This window comes from Simochromis diagramma, unplaced genomic scaffold, assembly GCF_900408965.1.
Source record: "Simochromis diagramma unplaced genomic scaffold, fSimDia1.1 OVJJ01000583.1, whole genome shotgun sequence".
Lineage (NCBI taxonomy): Eukaryota > Metazoa > Chordata > Actinopteri > Cichliformes > Cichlidae > Simochromis > Simochromis diagramma.
The window spans coordinates 3,122,272-3,140,866 of record NW_024387285.1 but is presented as its reverse complement, the minus strand read 5'-3'; the positions used below and the strand labels follow the sequence as shown (position 1 = coordinate 3,140,866).

Below are 18,595 nucleotides of genomic sequence, written 5' to 3'. Positions count from 1 at the left end.
TATTTCAGCCAGTCGAGCCATTCAGGTGCTCCTCCAAGCTCCTGGCATTTAAAAAAGCTCTCTCATGCCAACTGCAGCCACCTGGGGACGGCAGCTCTGCTCTGAGGCATCCTGACAACCGTCGCACAGGCTGAGAATAAAATAAACCAGCCTGCGTTTGTTTAGGAAATTGTATTGTCAGAAAAATTATTCTGCTTTTTTTTTTTTTTTTTTTTTTTTTTTAAGATGACTGATCATCAAACCGAGTGTCGTCTTTAAATTCGACTCCCTTCACTTTAATGCCACGTTTGTTGTTTTGGTTTTTCTTTTGATGTGACACATTTCTGTCAGCCCAAGATGTTTTTCAAGGCTTTAACCTGCACAAATTAAAGGCCGTGTCTTTTTCTGGTCTTTCTGAGAGCCGTCACAATGTCAAACCAATTTGGCAACCACACAAAGTTTCAGTGGTAAGTTTAAGTCAAGCAGTTTGAATGAAACTGTCCAAACTGCACAAAGTGACCTTGTAACAACTTCTCCACGATGACAACCAAATCAGATGCTAAATGGCTTCAAATGGTTAAATGACCTCCTCAACATGTCCTGAAGTCCTCCAGAGGCTTGGTAACAAACTAATCATGTGATTCAGGTGTGTTGACCCAGGGTAATACCTAAAACTTGCAGGACAGCGGCCCTCGAGGCCTGGAGTTGCCCACCCCTGCACTAGAAGCAGGCTTGAAAGGTGATTCAATCCCATAGACTCCAATGTCCAAGTCCAACTTTGCAGCAGCAGTAACCATATTCACACCACAGTGCACAATCCTGTTGTGGTCCCTAAAGCTATGTTCAGCCATCATGACAGCCAGTGATGATTTGGTTATAACTCACCCATCTGGATTTGGCAAAAGCTTTGACTGAAAAGTGTGCAGAGACAGGTAGCTGCACTCAATCACGGCCTTCTAGGTCTCAGTTCTGCTAATTCAAGTCAATGAACTGGACCTTTCAAGTCTTTCTGTGATGCTGGTGACTTTTATATCATTTTAATGCAACTGAATGACAAATATTACACAGGACCTGAAATTAATTTCCCCCAAATTTAAGGAAATTGCGCCATAATGCTTTTTACCAGGGGGAAGAGGGTACCAGTCTGAAGAGGGTACTACTTGTGAGCTTAATTACATGTCTTATACAGTCACCCATTGTTCTTCTCCAACTACAGCATGGCTGTATTCTCTGCTCTGTCCATCTTTATCATCGTAGGTCTTTTCTCTCGTCCAATGTCAGCTCAATATTTTACAAATACAGCAGCTAAACTAACATCAGGGTCGGCCGTATGAGGATCCTGAAGATTCACCTTGTCAACATTAACCTCTCCTGGGACTGCTGTTTTTTTCCTGAGTGCACTTCTTGTCAGTTGACATACATTACAAGACTTTAAGATCCTTTTGGCCGCTCTTGTATTCACAAGGGCCCATCACAGAGTTTTTACACCTGATGCCCTTCCTACTGCAACCCCAAAGGGATGTGTGTCACCTCCTGGGATCAAACTGTTAGGCAAACATGTAAGCCACTACACATTTACATAGTTTAAGTGCCTCTAAGTCTGGAGCTAAGTCTGTGCTGATTTGTGTCCATTTCATGCCTAAAGTGAGAATTTTCCACTTTTAAAAAGCCAAAAAGGTCTACAACTGGAGGCTGGAGGAGTTAGCTCCAGAATATCAAGATGGCAGACGAAGGAAAACTCAACCCTTTTTTTTATATCAAACATTTGTCCTTCTTGTCAAAACTTGCACAACCAAGCAACACAACCATCAACATTTTATTCCGGGTTGTGCCTGGAAACAGGAATGTTATTTTCCGTGGTGTTCTGCTCTTTAATGAGTCCGGGGTATAAACCATCTTCCACTTGAAAGAAACCACAGCAACAGATGGAAAAGCAAAGAAAAGAAACTCCTGCTCTGCTGTGCCACTTTATTTCAGTCCAAATGTCTCCGGTGTACTCCTGCCTTTCCATATCACCTCCACCTCCACATCCACCTGCACACCTGCTTCCAATTTCCTCTTCGGGTCTTTCAGCGAGCATACCCACACTTGAGTTCCTTGCCAAATTGTCAATCATGCTATCTGAGCTGTAGATTTCCAGCCTTCTGTCTGGCCAAGTCGCCTTGTTTTTGCTTCTTCTTCTTTCTCTTTTTGAACCCATGCCTGCCTGCGCGTGCCCCTCAGGACTTCCTGTTTAATGACCCACATCAGAAATGGATGATCATTGCTGACGGCTTCATGGTTGCAGTGGGAGCTAAGAGCAAAGGACTAATAGTACACTGACTGCCTGTGAAAGAAAGTCTGGATACTGTTGTCCAACAACAAAACGCTGCACTCATCGTACTCATTAACTGCTGAAAACTATCTAAATGTTGATTCTAAATATGGCTATAATATGGCTCAGAGCCTCAGCCTTGCTTAGTGAACATTATCAACACGTCTGCAGATGCTTCCTTCAGAGTCGACTGATAGTTTGACAACTGACAACATCTGACTGTTGAACTTTTTCTTCCTGATCACTGGCTGTAAGCAACTCATCAGTGTGCTGCACATCCTTGTTTTCTAACCTGCTTCAGAAAACAAATGTTGTTTGCAGGAACAGCTGATCACAGTCTGTCAAAGTTTACAGTTTTTAACTAAAACAGAAAATATGGAAATAAACTGCATCAAACCACTCTAAGAAAGTCTGACAGTAACACATTGTTTCCCATAAAACAGGAGAATAATGCATTCTGCATTCAATATTTGCTGTTTGCCCATAAAATACTGCTACACTCTGTGAACAGCTTTGCATGCTGGGGTTAGGTTAGAATAAAGACAGCAATGCCCCACAAATACAGAAAGCTATTGTCTTTCTAGAAGAAACACTAGGGAACACAAGAGGTGGTTGTGATTTTCAAATACTGGAATAGACGTTTTATTAAGAATAACACTACCAGCCAACAGGCCAATAAAGCATGGTTTCATGGAGTGGCCATACTAAATGTTCTGTGAACGGTACACACTACAGCCACCAAACAGCTCTGAAATCTGCCTGGTAAAGCTAGCAAGGCTATTACAGCACAGTTATTCCATTAAAATTAACCTAATCCCCTCAGAATCAGCTGTTTTGTTTGTTTGGGGATATGTGTGGAATCCCAATCCAATGCAAAATGGCAACCACACAAAGTTGCAGGCCCTTTAGAAGCATCTATTTACCCTTTAAGACCTACCATAGAACCAAGTCCGCCAGAGCTTATAGTATATTTTTACATGCTGTGGAGCCATTTTTTGGAGCATTTCAAGTTGCTATACATCAATACAACCATTATAGCCCAAATTTTAATAATATGTATTCATTAAGTGCATAGTAATTACATAAATTGCAAAAAAGTGCAATAAACTACAAAAAAATTTAAAATCGTTTTAGTTTTTTTAACATATATTTCTAGTTAGAGAAATTTAAGAGGTTTATCCCTCAAAACTGTAAATACAACAAAGTTGCACAAACTAGTTTCCCACCACAGGAAATTTATTTTAAGTGTCTTCATAGTTTTATTTTTGAGATACACCAATTTTCATATACTGCAGGAAAAACGAAAAAAATATATTATAGTGCAAATTTGCAAAATAACAGCATATGCATCAAAATAAAATATTTCCAGCAGTGCAATATGAGTCCTCAGCATCCCAGAAACGACACAGAAAGTCATAAAGTCAAACATAACTTTTAAAAACACCAGTATAGGCTCATATGGCCACGATGGTAAAAAACTACATTTCCGCAAAATGACGTCACTTCCGGTTTCGGGCAACTCATGCCGGACATGCGATAGTTCACGCTGATGGACGTAGGAAGTGTTACAAACAGCTGATCGGATCGGCAAAGCGTGTTTCTGGAATATTATGTTTTTGTTGCTGCAAGTGCTTTTTATGCAGTTTTTGCAAAGCTATATGTGGAAGGAAACTGTGACTTAGGACAAGCTGATGGCATAAGATGTAAGTACAACTCCTCCGGTTTCATATGCAAAAAAAATTATTGCGCTAGCTTACGTGGTTGCAGTGCTACGGGATTTAAAAATAGTTACGCAAAATGGAGCGTGCCCGCTCCGACCGGCTTTAAAGGGTTAATAGGTCAAAACTCTTATTCGCCTTATAGTTTCCAGTATTATTGAGCCCACAAAATGTCCTAAATACAACAGATATCCTCTTCATATTGTAGGTTGAAAAAAGCAGCTCTGGTAAAAGCTGCAAACAAATCAATTTTGAACTTTGACCATCAATATCATGGGTTATCTAACAGTTTTAACAAGAACACTGCACAAATTTAATGCCTATGAGGTACAGTTACAGAAATAGCACTAACATTAGAGCAGCCAAAAACACCACATAGACAAATTAATTGAGCTAAAACTTAATCTTACAAAATTACGGAGCAGGATCACTGACTGCTCAGGTGTTTCGTGCATGAAAGTCCTCTCTGGCATTAACAGCACAAAAACTGTGCACCAGGAGCTTCGTGGCATGTGTTTCAATCCAAAGGTGTAACGTGTTATTTGCCCTATAGAGTAGCTCACAGTTAATACTGAATAATGTTTTGTTTGAAACCCTCACCTGTATTACACATGACATTTTTGGCTTTTATTAATACTACCTAAACCCTTTTTCAGTACAGCTGGATGATACAGTAGTAGAGAGTTGCCATCCTTAATGCGAGCAGCGATCTAGTCAGTGAAAACATCAGTGTAGCCTTAAATGAGCAATTTCAAATAAACTCTGTTGAACAACTACTTACAGTCATCTGAGAGCAGTGTCAGGTCCAGTGGGATCTCCGAGTATAGCATTGTTGCTTGGAATACACAGTGTTTTATCACACACATCACTTTTTAGTAGAGGTGGATGGAAACACAACTAGAGCTTCAGACAACCTTAACCTGAGGTCTAATGAGTCAAAACACCAGTATGGACATGCAGAGCCTTTATTTAATTTAGCATACCATTACATGTGTGTGCTGGTGCATTGGGTGTGACTTTCTAAGCCCCTAAAACAATTTTGTTAAAGTCATTGTAAAATGTTTGTTATAAATTTCTAGTCTCCATGGCTAACCCTGAAAACACAAAGTGATTTCATTAGTTTTTTCTTTCTCAAACTTGACAAAAGACCAGAGTCAATTCTCTATTTTTTTAATAATAAAAAGACTTTACAACTGCAAGTCTCCACTTTTTTTCAGCCACATCCAGCCGTAACTACACCAAAAGCCTAACAGCAGGGAGCGCAAGTGACTTTGTTTGACCCCAGAGAAGAATTCGGGCCACATGAAACACAATCCGGTGATACAGCTGAGCCACTAAGTGAAAGTTAGAGAGAGACGATCAGCTGACAGTACATATCCACCTCTCACACTGACAGCACAGCAGAGGATCACATCTAATTAAATATTTTTGTTAGAGCAGATTTCCTACAGCAACATTATGAAAGAAAAACTTTCTTGTCCTTGATTAACCTTGAAAACTGCGACTACGTTGTCGTTTCCAATCACACACTGGAAACACTGAGACTTTGCAGATTAGTTCAAACATGTTCAGTATTTCACAGGTGGAGCAGACTGCCAAACAAAGCCACAGGAGGACGGTTTGTGCAGCCAACCTACTTGCACACGAACGCACCATCACACCTAACTTCATTCAGTTTACACTTGAAACCTCAAACAGAAAGACTGGATAACGCACGGTCAAAACTATGTGGACACCCCTGTTACATTAATTCTTGATGTCTCCCCATTTTTTAAGATGTTGTCCAGGAAGATTTTAAGCCGCCTGCAGTGATATTAAAACACAAATCTATTAGTGACATTCAGCACTGATAATGAGGTGAAAATTTCTGGCCTATGATTGGTCTTCCAGTTAATCCCACAGATGCTGGATAAATGGGGTAAACAATTTCTTTGGTTCTTTGGTGCATTGGCTTCGTATTGGGAAAACGACATGTTTAAAGTTTAAAGGGCCACTGGGCTTGTAATACGCTGGAGGATAGCTTGATGTTGTGGCACAAAAACACTGATAAAGCTGGTGTGGCTTAGCTCAAACTGTGAAAAATGGCTGTCTGGAATAGTTTTTGCTTGGGCTGCCAGCTCACATTGTTTCCACATTTGTCATATTACATCCATACCTGGATGTCTAAAACTGCAGCTTCATTTTAGCCAAGAATCTATCATTTAAATAGCTGCCAAAGACTAACTGCAGGTGAAGACCCAAGAACAGAATAATTAACGACTTGATACTGAAAAAAAAAAAATCAAACTATTAAAACGTATTACTCAAAAAAATCCTTCTGTTGAAGATAAAGCTCCTGCAACTCTCATACCAGTGTACGTGCAACTAAAAAGAACTCCCTGTAAACCATTTAAATCATGAGCTTCTTTCAGTCGCACATTTTATTAAGAGCAACACATTCACTACATTCACCATGGGATCATTACAGACACGACCAAACATGTCAGGATTTCAAGGGGCGCACCTTTATCTGCAGGGAGATGTTTTCCTGGGTGTGCAGAGTTTTATATCAGCAGCAGCCCGACACACACACACACACACACACAGACGATGCTATGTCACAGCTCTGCAACAATGAAATGAAAAAACTTGGCAGTAATAAACACATAAGCATCCGTCCCCATGCAAACAGATTCATGTGAAGAAACAGCCTGAAACCATGTTTTCAGAGTGTGACAGACTCTGAAATACAGCCAGAAGCAAAACCTGAAGGCAAACTGACAGATCAGGTGAAAAGGTAACGGAAACATGCAGGTCAACAGGTGAACATACGCAACCTGCAAACCTGGGCTCAGCACATTTTGACAGAACCTTTAGTAAAGGGGTGCAGACAAACCCCAGGGTTTTTATATCCGTATATATTCCAGTTTGGTAATACTTCGTTTTTTCTCTTTGCCCACTTGCTAATTTGTTTCCTTCTTAATTGCTTTTCACCGTCACTTTCACTCAGCCACTAGAAACCTTTCAGTTATATTTAGGCACAATTCATTTTTGGCTTAAGATATTCATCTTCACACAACACTAGTTGTGTTGATATATTATAACCAGGAAGGTACTGACCCTTCTCATTAATGCTAAACTGGACCTCCTGCATAACTGAGACAGACCAGCAGCTTTGATGGAATAAAAATAACCTGTCCCAACAAACAGAACCAAAAAAGTCACTCCAATTACATTAACCCAATAATGGCAGCAAAAATGTTCTCAATTTGACTCCTTATAAGTCACAGGACTTGTCCAAAAGCTCTAAGTGGCTGTAACTGCTCCAACGAGTCAAACAAAACAACGAAGACATAAAAGAGCAACGCAATTAACTTCTCTGGCCAGAAAAAGAAAATAAGTAAAAGCAGAGAATGGTGAGTGTTATCGTTCTGCGTCCACTAAGAGCTTCACTTGTAAACCACACACACTCAATACTGTAATCATTTACAGCCATACAAGTAAACAAATTAATAGATGTATACAGCTTAAGAAACACACCTGTGTCCATTTTAAAATAATCTACAGATGTTAATACTGCATTAAAATACACATTCAGTCTTCTTTTTACAGTAAGCATGCACGAATATATGCTACAGTATCAAATATGCAATTAGTACACAGGAACACACTCACACACACTCAAGCAATTAAAATTTAACTAGATACATATACAGTATGTATGAATGCACTTATGTTCCTCTCCACACACACGCTGCATCCACACACACACGTACACCCAGCCAGCCTGGCGCGGTATCAGAGCTCACCAGGTCGTCCAGGATGGTGACGGGGAAATCGAACATGCACATCTTGACAGGCTGAGCGAGCGCTCTGTGCAGGCTGAACAGGGATTTGGCTTCCATGCTGTGCCCTGAACGCACCGTGCAGCCAACGCTCGACTGCACGCAACCACAACAAAAACACAAATAAAACCAGAAGAAAAAATGAAAAAAGGAGGAGCTCCCCAGTCTGGCTGCTCGCTTCGCAGTCCTATCACAGAGGACTGCAAAGAAATCCACCTCAAAGAAACCCCTCCACCTCCTTTTCCCCAAACACCAACAACCATCCACTCCCCTTCCTCTTCCTCTTCTCGCCTTTCTTCCCCTCCTTCTCCTCCTCACCAAGGAGCGTCTAACTGTCAGCAGCTGCTCTCTCGTCTTTCCGTCGGTCCTCTGGGGGTATTGCCCAACACCACTCAGCTGTTTTGCCACGACCGCAGTGCTCTCACATTCAGACGGAGGTGCTCGGACTCGCCACCGAACCAAAGCACACGTCTGCCCGGAAAAAATAAAACCTCGCCAAATGAAATAAAATGCAGCAAGTACACAGAGGGTCCTCCGAGTTGCTGTCTGACTCGCTTCTGCTTCATTATGCTGCAGCGATTTAATCAGGAGAGAAGGACCAGCTCTGTTTTGCTCCTGTAGTGCCAGACGGTCTGTGTGAGCCCATTAAAGATGAAGCAGGGTGACTGCTTCAGAGGCTGATGTATGAATCAGACTCTCTTCTCATTAATGTCGCTGGTAAATGTGAAGGCACGCATTCTGCTGAGTTACCAGCCCTCATTCTAAAACTTATTTTTCTTTTATGGGTTTGATGAGAGTCTAAAAGTCTGAAGATCTTTTCAACAGGATGTTAGCAAAGTCCTTTCTCTCTCTCTCTCTCTCTCTCTTTTTTTGGGGTTGGATTTTAGTGTTAAATTTTATGTTTGATGGTCTCTTTGCTGTGCTCCTTCACTGCACGTGGGCAGCACTGACTTTTACAGATATTTTCAACAATGCAATTTTAGCTTTATTGCTGCAGAATTTACATTAACTCACATTTAACTTGACTTACTGCAAATACAACCTGAAACTAAAAAACAGCATGTGTGCCTCAAACCTGCAACATGCAGTTGATGCCTCTAGTATAACAAAGACTTCATAGAAATTTATGGTAAAATGACCTAAATGTTCTCTTGACCTCAGTAAACATTTTCCTGATGGGTTTATGATCTTTGGCGCTAGTCTTACTGAATGCAACAATTATTATTAGACTCAAAGATAATGATACCGCAGAATGCTTTAGGGCGTGGCCACTTTGTACTTAAAAAAAATATTATTTTTGTCAAATATACAAATTTATCAAACTGGATGTCAAATAAAAGGACAACAAAACAAACTAATCAAAATCTCCAAGCCCATAAACTGGAGTTCTTAAAATGGAAACATGAGGATGGCTCCAAAAAGTGTCCCCATGTCACGATCTAACTAAACATGTTTACCTGGTACAAAACATTGGTTTTGGCCTCTATGCAGAGTTTACCCCTTTCCAATGACTGTAGGGGAAAACTGGAGTCAGGGGCATGGACACTATTGACTGGGCCTCATTGTCCCTGAACTTGACCTCTCAACTACATTTGTGTTGTTGGTGCCTTTTGGAGCATTTTAATGTCTTTCTTGGACGGTATAAGCCATCCAAAAAATTGACTGAGTAGTTTTTTTACTTAGCACTAATTAGCAGGTATTTGCGTCATTCTACTTTTATACCTGTAGAGTGTGTGGATGGAGTATGCTAGAATTAGCTGATAATTAAACTCTCCACCCTCTCCAAATATGCTCACTTCTGGCTTCATTAAACCAGCAAATGTTGAAGCTTTGAAGCTAAATTACTGAGCAGCACCATGAAAATGTCACTGATTATCACTTGAAACGAGGAGGTGTCAGACGACAGTCTGTGAATCAGCTCTATCTGACAGTGGAGGAGACACACGGGCCGATTATCTGCTCGTTTATTGATCCATGAGGTAATTACAAGGTTGTTATTGAAGCTGCGGGTTACAAACAAAAAGAAGTAAAAGTGAAGTATTCAGTTTAAACTAGAGCGGAGCGGCTGAGATAAAACAAACCTTTTCAGGACATATTCTCAGAGTGTCTTTCATGTTTTTATTTGCTGTGTGTAGGTGCAGGTTTCCCCACAGCAGCAGGATTGATTCAGAGCCCACCGGGAACCATCTCGCCTCCAGCTGGACTCCGTATTGACATTCTGATATAATATCTTTGTCGTGTTTGCAGCCTGAACCTTAAGGCTTTAATGTGCTTCTGCAAAGACTCAAAATACCTCTTGTGAAAGTCGCTGTATGTAGGTCACACGGCTGTTACCCTAAATGGCTGAAATGCTGATAGAAAGGAAGCAAGTCTGCTTTGACGTGAAAAAACAGGGTTAGAGTTGTGAAGGCATGTTTTGTTTCTGAAAGTCTTTCATTTTTTCTCATGCATTTTTTGTAGACCTATCACATGCATGTGATTCGGCAGATTATGGTATTCTGGTAGAAAAGATATGCTCAGCTGGCTTAGATCAACAGCACATTAAATGGTTTTATTCTTGTATTTCTGGTACAACTCAGACAGTAGTCTCCAAAGGTTTCACACCTCCTGCAGATGTTCCACAAGGATATTCTCCTGGTCCACTTTTATTCACCTACAAACTGCAGCCATCGAGCTACAGGCAGTTCTTTTTCTACACTTTAGAAAAAGAAATCAGGAGATGAACAACCAAACTTGGCGCACAGGTATATGTTAGGCCCCTGAAGGTTCTTATTTACATCAGAAATTATGATGTAATCATGGTGCCTAGCAGTCATATCCAAGAGCCTAACGTATTATTTATATCAACAAAACTTCCGTCCATCCATTTTCTTCCACTTATTCTGGGTTTCTTCCAGGTCACAGGGGTGTATAAGTGCACATGGCACCAGGAAACCCTAGACTGCGGGTCGATTTTGTAATCACTGGGAACGTCAGGCAGAGGCTCCCATTTCCGAGATCTTCAACTCCCACCTTCAGCAGAGCTTTAACAGCAGTCCGAGAGAGACTGGGGACACCGAGTCCAAATAAACCATGTTCAGCACCTCCATTGTTGAAGCTGCTGCAGTGAGCTGCAGCCACAAGGTGGTCGGTGCCTTTCACCGTGCTAACGCCCAAACTAAATGGTTGACTCCGGTGGTGAATGGAACCATTAGGCAGAAAAAGGAGTCCTATCGGGCTTGGTTAACCTGTGGGACTTCGGAGGCAGTCGATAGGTCCTGACAGGCCAAGCGGAGCGCAGCTCGGGCAGTGGCTGGAGCAAAAATTCATGGGAGGAGTTTGGAGAGGCCACGGAAAAAGAATTTCAGACTGCTTCGAAGAGATTCTGGCAAACCATCAGGCGACACAGGAGGGAAAAGTGGTGCTCTACCTAAACTACACCGCACTGTGTATAGTGCAGGCAGAAAGAATACTTTACCACATCTGCTAAATGTATCACATCTCATGCATTTCAGAAAAATTCTAATCAGACATAAGTTTGTTCTAAACTCTGATAAGACTGAGTGCATGTTAAAATGATCCAGCCTATGGTTTATATTGTATGTTATATTCATAGTTACAAAAGTGAAACTGTTGACTCTTAAAGATACTTATGGTGGTGTTGTTTATATGGAAAAAAGCACTTGATTCTTTCTGTTACAGCGTACTGGTTTTATTTCAGTTCAGGGGTTTATTTCATTGAAGTATAAGTTTACATGTACTGTATCTATCTGCAGTTATTCTTACACATGCTTATTTAAAACTGTGAACATGTATAATGTGTCTTTGTATTATTTGTCTGACTCTATATTATTGCACATCCTTTGTGCACAGGTCACTCTTGAAATAATAATCGCTGGTCTTGAGGAACTTGAAGAATTATAGCAGGGTCTACCTTATAGTATAAAGCACCCTGAGGCAACTGTTGTTGTGATTTGGCACTGTATAAATAAAACTGAATTGAATTGAGTAGAAAATTTGAATTGATTTAAAAAGTGCTGAATTCAATGATCCTCAACATGGAGATTTAAAAGTACAGCAGCCAGTAAAGATGAGGAACTGCCGCTGCTTTTTAAAAACACTATTAAGAAGTAAAAGAAGTAGCAAAGAAGCTGAAGGAAAAGAGAGCGAGAGGGCCTGAAACACCACTGGGAACTGCTTTCAGATGCAGAGACCGTCCCACGGATGAATACTGTAGGAGAGCGGTTGTCATGGAAACAGGGAGGCAAAGCTGGCTCTTCATAGGGCTATATAAGATAGACCCCCTCCTCCTTCTCCTCCTCCTCCGTCTATAGATACACAGCCAGGACAGGAAGCCAGAGTGTAACCTGCAGCTCGGCTTCCTGCGGACTCAGACAAAGACAGGACGGGCGGTGCAGGTACACGAGAAGTCAGTTCATCCGAGACACGACTACAGGGTGCAAACCTGTTATTACGGCTAAACGCTGCTTTTAGACAAATGATTACAGATTACAGAACAACAACAACAACAGTACTTGTTCTGACTTCTTAACACGAGACTTTCAAGGAAAGATCAAAAGAAACATGTAAACAGGAAAATATAACCTTTATGTTTGTTTGTTTCTATTCTTTGCTCAGCAGACTGAGCAAAGAACAGAAACAAACAGAAATTATCGATTGAAAACTGGCCTGTAACCTAGTTTAAATCAAGAAGATCTTTAAGACCCTGTCAAGGACAGGGTAAATCTGGTCCTTCACACTTTTTAAACTGGTCTAAATATAATTTGTTGCTCCTCACAACTTTCAACAACATTAATGGTAATAATCTGCAAATTAATAAAAATGTTTTAATCTTATCTGATTTTCTCTGAGCATAAAAAGAGGTCGTATCTATTTGATATGAGATCATTTTTGTTTTGTAAACATCAAATTTGTCATTTTGATGTTCGCATCCACAATCCAGAGGGTTAGGCTTATTGTGCTGCTGACAAGAAACAGGCTTCAGAAAGTCAATGAACTGAAAAGAGAACTACAGAACAATATGTGTCTTTGAAGCTAATTTCAAAATGATGGAGATGTAAAGACAAGTTTCACTTTTCTGTGCAGGCAGTTTTATAGCTGAAGGTTTGGCTAAGATTATTTTAATGACACTAAATATTCACTTTTTTCATTTTTTTTTATTTAAACCAACCCTTTCATATATTTTCTGTCATGCTATACTTATTTTTATAGAGCTATTCTAGTTTATTTAAGCTATTTCATTTTAGGCTATATTCAATATTTTGGCTGCTGGGATAAATAAACATTGTTTTAAGTTAATCAGGAGGTTTGGGCAATGTGCTCATCCTATGAGATACATAAAGGATAGAGCCATCATAACATGCTTCAGAAAAAATGATTAGGTATTTTACGCTCACTCTTTCTCTGTCAGACAGAGCTGAACTGTAAAAAAGCGATCTACATACCTACCCTCACCTACAGTCACGAGCTTTCTCCTAAGGGTGGCTGGCCTCTCCCTTAGAGACAGGCTGAGGAGTTCAGTCATTTGATAGGAGTACAGACTAGAACTGCTACTCCTCCACATCGAAAGGAGCCAGTTAAGGTGGTTCGGGCATCTGACACGATGCCTCCTGGGTGAAGTGTTCTGGACACGTTCTAGCAAGAGGAGGCCCGGGCCAGATCCAGGACATGCTAGAGAGATTATATCTCTCAGCTGGCCTGGGATGCCTGGGTGTTTCCCCGGCAAAGCTCGAGGAGAAGGCTAGGCTGGGGAGAGAGAAGGAGAGATCTGGGCTTCTATGCTTAGATAGATGAGCAGATAAGCGTGAGAAAATGGACTGATGGATAGATGGACAGGATGGTTGGAAGTTATGGAAGGCAAAAAGAATGTGTGGCAGGTGATTTCGCTTAGAAAACACAAGAACCAATCAGTAATGAGAAAAAGATGTCAGGAGGTGGAAAAGGAAAGGGGTGAATCTTATGTGTTCAACTTCCTGCACAACTATGACACTGTCATATTTCGGCTGCAAAGAACTTGTAAACATATCTTCAAGGTCAAAAATTAAAATTCATTATTTTGCTTTTACGTCAGGATTTATTTGCTTTTACAAAATGTTCCATTCCACCCCTTAACTGTCACATCAGGCTTGTGAAACAGGTGGTTGTGAGTTGGCTCCATGGTTGAACTGTGATCAAATATATTGCTTTGGTTAACTAAATGTTATAAAAGTTCATTTAACTTTTTAGGGGGTAATGGTTTAGAGCTTTATGTAAATCAAACTGTACTTGAAAAGGCATTAAATATGAGTCATTTGAATGATGTCTTCCTATGATGAAGAGAGAGAGGTGCTAAAAGGAAAGCAGAATATTAGATCAGAATGACTTTAAGGTTTTCAGGCTCATGTGCAGACCGGTGCTCTGATACATATGAAATACATGAAAGGCTTAAAAAATATATTTTGTACAGTTGTGAGACAAACATTTAAGTACTTATGTAAAAGTTGGAATCGTGCAAAGGTTTTAGCATTAAAATGTACTAAAAATACTTGAAGTAAACATACTCATAATGCAGAATCATATTCATAATATTATTGGATTATAATGATTGATTCACTCCTTGGTATATAACTTAAATCCGATTGCTAGAGACAGCTTACACTGCTCATTAATGCTTTGCAGATTTATCTATAATATAACAGCATCATATATTGGCAGGTTTATTTCTGCAGAGTGGCATGGAGTGCAAAGTACAAAACCTGCATCCAAATTATAATGGGGTAGAAGAAGAAAGTAGTATAAGGATAAGCACCGAATATAATGGTAATCCAACCAATCACAGCTTTGAGTTCCTTTTTGGGAGCAATCAGGCTGAAGTAACAAATAATTCTTATTCTTAATGTCAGCAGCCTGATTACACATTGAAATAAGAGTTTAAGGTTACTGAAATACCCAGTTTGTTCTTAGTCTTTTGGAAAACACAGCAGGAAGGCGACGCCGGTTGTGCAGGACAGAACGAGGATTTCACTCATAATTGTAGGGCTGTGCGATATGACCGACATAAGACATCTATCGTCCCGATAACGATATAAATCACAAAATTTTAACATTTTCTGTAAATTCTGTGAATCTCGGGCAGCTCGACTTACGTGAAGTGTTTCCAGCTGGGCGTCGAGTAGCTGGAGTCGAGCGTTTTAATCGATGCATGAAATGATACATTTTTAGATACAAGTTGTAACGGCCGCCGTTTTCTTTGTGAGTATTTGTTACACGGCGTGCTGCGGGGAAAAGCCTGTTCTAACGTTTGAGTCTAAGGTTTATTTTTAGGCACCTGGCGGCTCTTTTTTGTTTCTCATCCGTAAATACTCTGCATACTTTTTCACGTGATTCAGTTTATTTTGAAAAGTCTCAACAGGATCTTGAGCTTTATTGTGAAAGGTTTATGTGGAAAATAAACAAGCGGACACGCGATGGTGTTACCGTCGTTGTTGCTAACGACAACGCATAAAAACAGGTGCTTGTCCATCCGTAGTGTGGTTATATTAAATATAAGAGAAAGAGAGAACTTTAACAAATGAATATAACCACTACAGCGACCATCAAAAGTGTAAAAGTAATATTGCCGTATACAGTTTATTTTGCGACGCCACAAAACAAACGATATATTGAACAGCCCTACATAATTGTGACTTAAAGTAGATCCGTGCCAACTGTAAACTGTATGTGTGACCATGTGCACAAATAGAAAGTTGACTTTTTCTCTAAGATGCAGCCTTGTACACTTCAGAGCTCATCCTGCTACTTTTTTCGGCAGTCACATGATCAGCAAACACCAGTGACCCAGTTCCTCTGACACATACATGCCCATGCAATAACAATCCCTCCTCTGAGTTTGACAGATGATGTGATATGCTTCATATCATGAGCTGTTTCTCTCCTTCTCCCTGCTTTACTCCTCCCATCATTCTGGTCCAAGTTCATATTAGCTTCTTCTGTCCAAAGAGGAAGGAACTGGCTTTTTAGCAGGATTTTTGAAATGAAGCCTAAAGCCAAAATGACTAAATAAGTTCAAGGAGCCTCTATGATACTTGGATGATAAACCATGGAAGTAATTCTGTAATAATTCTCATGCACTTTAAATGTCTTCAGCTGTTTTTCATGAGCAGGACAGTTTCTGGAATCTTTCTGTTGGGCTTACTTTGTTTCTTTCAGCCTGCTTCACTTGCATCAGCGTCTCTTTTGACGTCATACTAAGAGTTCCAGTGAAAAGACACCATTTACTCATTGCTGTCATGCAACAACAGTAAAGCTCATTAATCAACGATGTCCACTTACTTTTGAACCTCAGAAAATGGGGGGTGGTGTATAAAATGCCTGCCTAACAAAGTTAATGCAATACCTTTTTACCCTCCCTGAATTAAAGCGGAAAGTCAGCACTTCCACCATGGAGGTGTATGGAGCAAAAACTACAAAAAAGAAGTGTCACCGTCCAAAAACTCATGGCTCTAACTGTATACAGATAGGAAAGAAAATACTAAAAATATAATCTATCTATCACATATGATTCCTAAGAGCAGAGACAGGCATACAAAGAAATTTCCGGACTCTTCTGCCTGTTCTGTATCCTGAAATCATCTTGTTTCTGGCCTGCAGAGTCTCTGGATGGAAAAATTTGCCTTCACTCAGCATGAACACGCCTGCAAATGATTACAGTGTCTACACACTCAAATCTAATCCTGTCACAAACGTGGACAAATGTTGGCAGCCCTGACACAAAAATTCGAGCTGTTTGCTGACCGAACAAAAACAGAGTGGGGCAAAACAAGTGTCATCAACGAGTGGAAATGTTACACAGCTCCTGCACTTTGCAACACTATTCATACACTTTGCCCAGCAGTGCAAAAAGGCTTCTTCAGAAAAGAGATTTCAAGGACAAGCCCTTCCTCTACATAAATGAAAAAAAAGGAGAAAAGAAAAGAAAAACCCCGAGGACTAAAAACTGGAGAAAAAAAGTCTGATTCTTGTCACATTCCATCAGACAAAGAAGTCCGATATGCTTGGAGTGAAGTCAAGCTTCAAGAATGGAGTGGTTTGTGCAGAAAATGGAGCGACAGAGAGGCTTACAGCTTTATCTGCGATTCCTACAATAGTACAAAAAAACCAAAACTGGGAGTGCAAATAAATGTTTCAGAAGCAGATAAACATCAATAATACCAGCAGCAGGAAGCAGGATTTACATGGAGGAGACAAAGAAGAATAAGGGTGTTTACAGTAAAATCCAGGCAGTGAGAGCTGAGGGTTAAACGCAGCCTTTGAACGGAGGCGGTGGGAAGCCTCACATCCATCCTGCTCGCCTCGCAGACAAAGCTCAGCAGTGACCTTTGACACAGATTCATCGGGTTTACTTGATGATTTCTAGCATGGAAAAATTATAGAAACAACACAGGGAGGCTGTAACCCTGTTTTACAGTTATGAGCTGGGACTTTTAATAGAAAAGACAAGAAAATACCATGACAGCATCAAATCACAGCAACCTCTCCCACTAAAACAGAGGCCTTTTCTTTTAGTTAAATCAGCGGGAAGCTGCAAAATATATTTAATCCTGATAATGAACATGACATGGCTCATTGAGACTAATTAATATGCTTCCTGGATTCTGAAAACAGTGCTTCTAACTATAATTAATGGAAACACCGACACAAGTCCAAACAGGCTTGCAATCAACTTGCCCAACATATTCTTTTTAGCCAGACTTTAGGCCAAAGTTTATATCGAACTCTGGGCCTCTCTGAGCTGACTGGTTGTAACTGACTGACTTTTATACCATTATTAGAATCATAAAATATTTTTACAAAAAGTAACACAAACACCTGCATACAATTCAGATTTTCCAGCTCACGCCTTTAGACACCAGGAGAGTAAACACTGCAAAGACAAAATTAACCGACAGGAACAATTTAAGGAAACTGATTAACTTCCCACTGAGTGACTGAAAGAACTAAAATCAGACACACCTCCTCACATCTCTGACGGTAAGATGTATCATTAACGCTCTGTTTATGGAAGCAAACAAGAGGAAGTAACTCCACCAACATCCCGTCAACACCACCTCCTGCCCTCCGTTCTTGGACAGATAAGATTATGAGTTCTACTGGTTGAAGGACATTTCCTGAAGCAAGTACCAAGAGGCAACAACAAGCAGAAAACTATCACTAAAAATAACTCATACTTCAGTTTATAAGCCTAGGAGACAAACAAACATCTGCCTACTAGTTTTAAAAACTGTTCAGTGAAATTTTTTGGCCAATAATGTAACCATAGACACGTCTTTATTAGGATTTCTTATTTGCCACTTATATCTTAAGTGAATTTACTGAGGTATGTTCGGTTTTTATCAATTTTCCAACTTTAAACCTTCAATATTTAATTAATCTATTTGTCAGTTTGTTTGAAAAACAGTTAAAAAATAGGACAGTTATTTATTTATTTATTGGTTGTTAATCTGGAGATAAACATAGTGGTGAAAAAATATGGGTTGAATTGGTATTTTATAACAATTTTATCCATCCAGGACTTCATTCAATTCATACCTAACATTGTACAATAACAATTTATTTTTCCATGTAACAAAAGTTAATGTAACAAAATAAAAAAGACAAATGGCGGCATCAGGAGCGGATGCCTGACAAACTGTTATTTTAAATGTTGGTATTGGCCAAAAAATTCCCATTACAGCACGAGGGCTTGTTTGTTTACCTGGAACAAGAGTGAACATAAATAACAC

At 40.0% G+C, this 18,595-nt stretch overlaps 1 protein-coding gene across 3 annotated transcripts in view; it reads right to left on the bottom strand.

Moving 5' to 3' along the window:
- Positions 1-18,595, bottom strand: part of LOC120716181 (ral guanine nucleotide dissociation stimulator-like) — a 56,409-nt gene that overhangs the window by 36,303 nt on the left and 1,511 nt on the right. The window contains exon 1 of one of the 3 annotated variants that reach the window (XM_040003613.1): positions 7,800-12,415. The exons of 1 other annotated variant lie outside the window; for it this stretch is intronic. In XM_040003613.1, the coding sequence (XP_039859547.1) occupies positions 7,800-7,895 (96 nt within the window). In that variant the 5' untranslated portion in view covers positions 7,896-12,415. Of the gene's footprint in view, positions 1-4,792; positions 7,779-7,799; positions 12,416-18,595 lie in introns of those variants that run through there. One more of the 3 variants, XM_040003616.1, reaches the window with a different exon arrangement.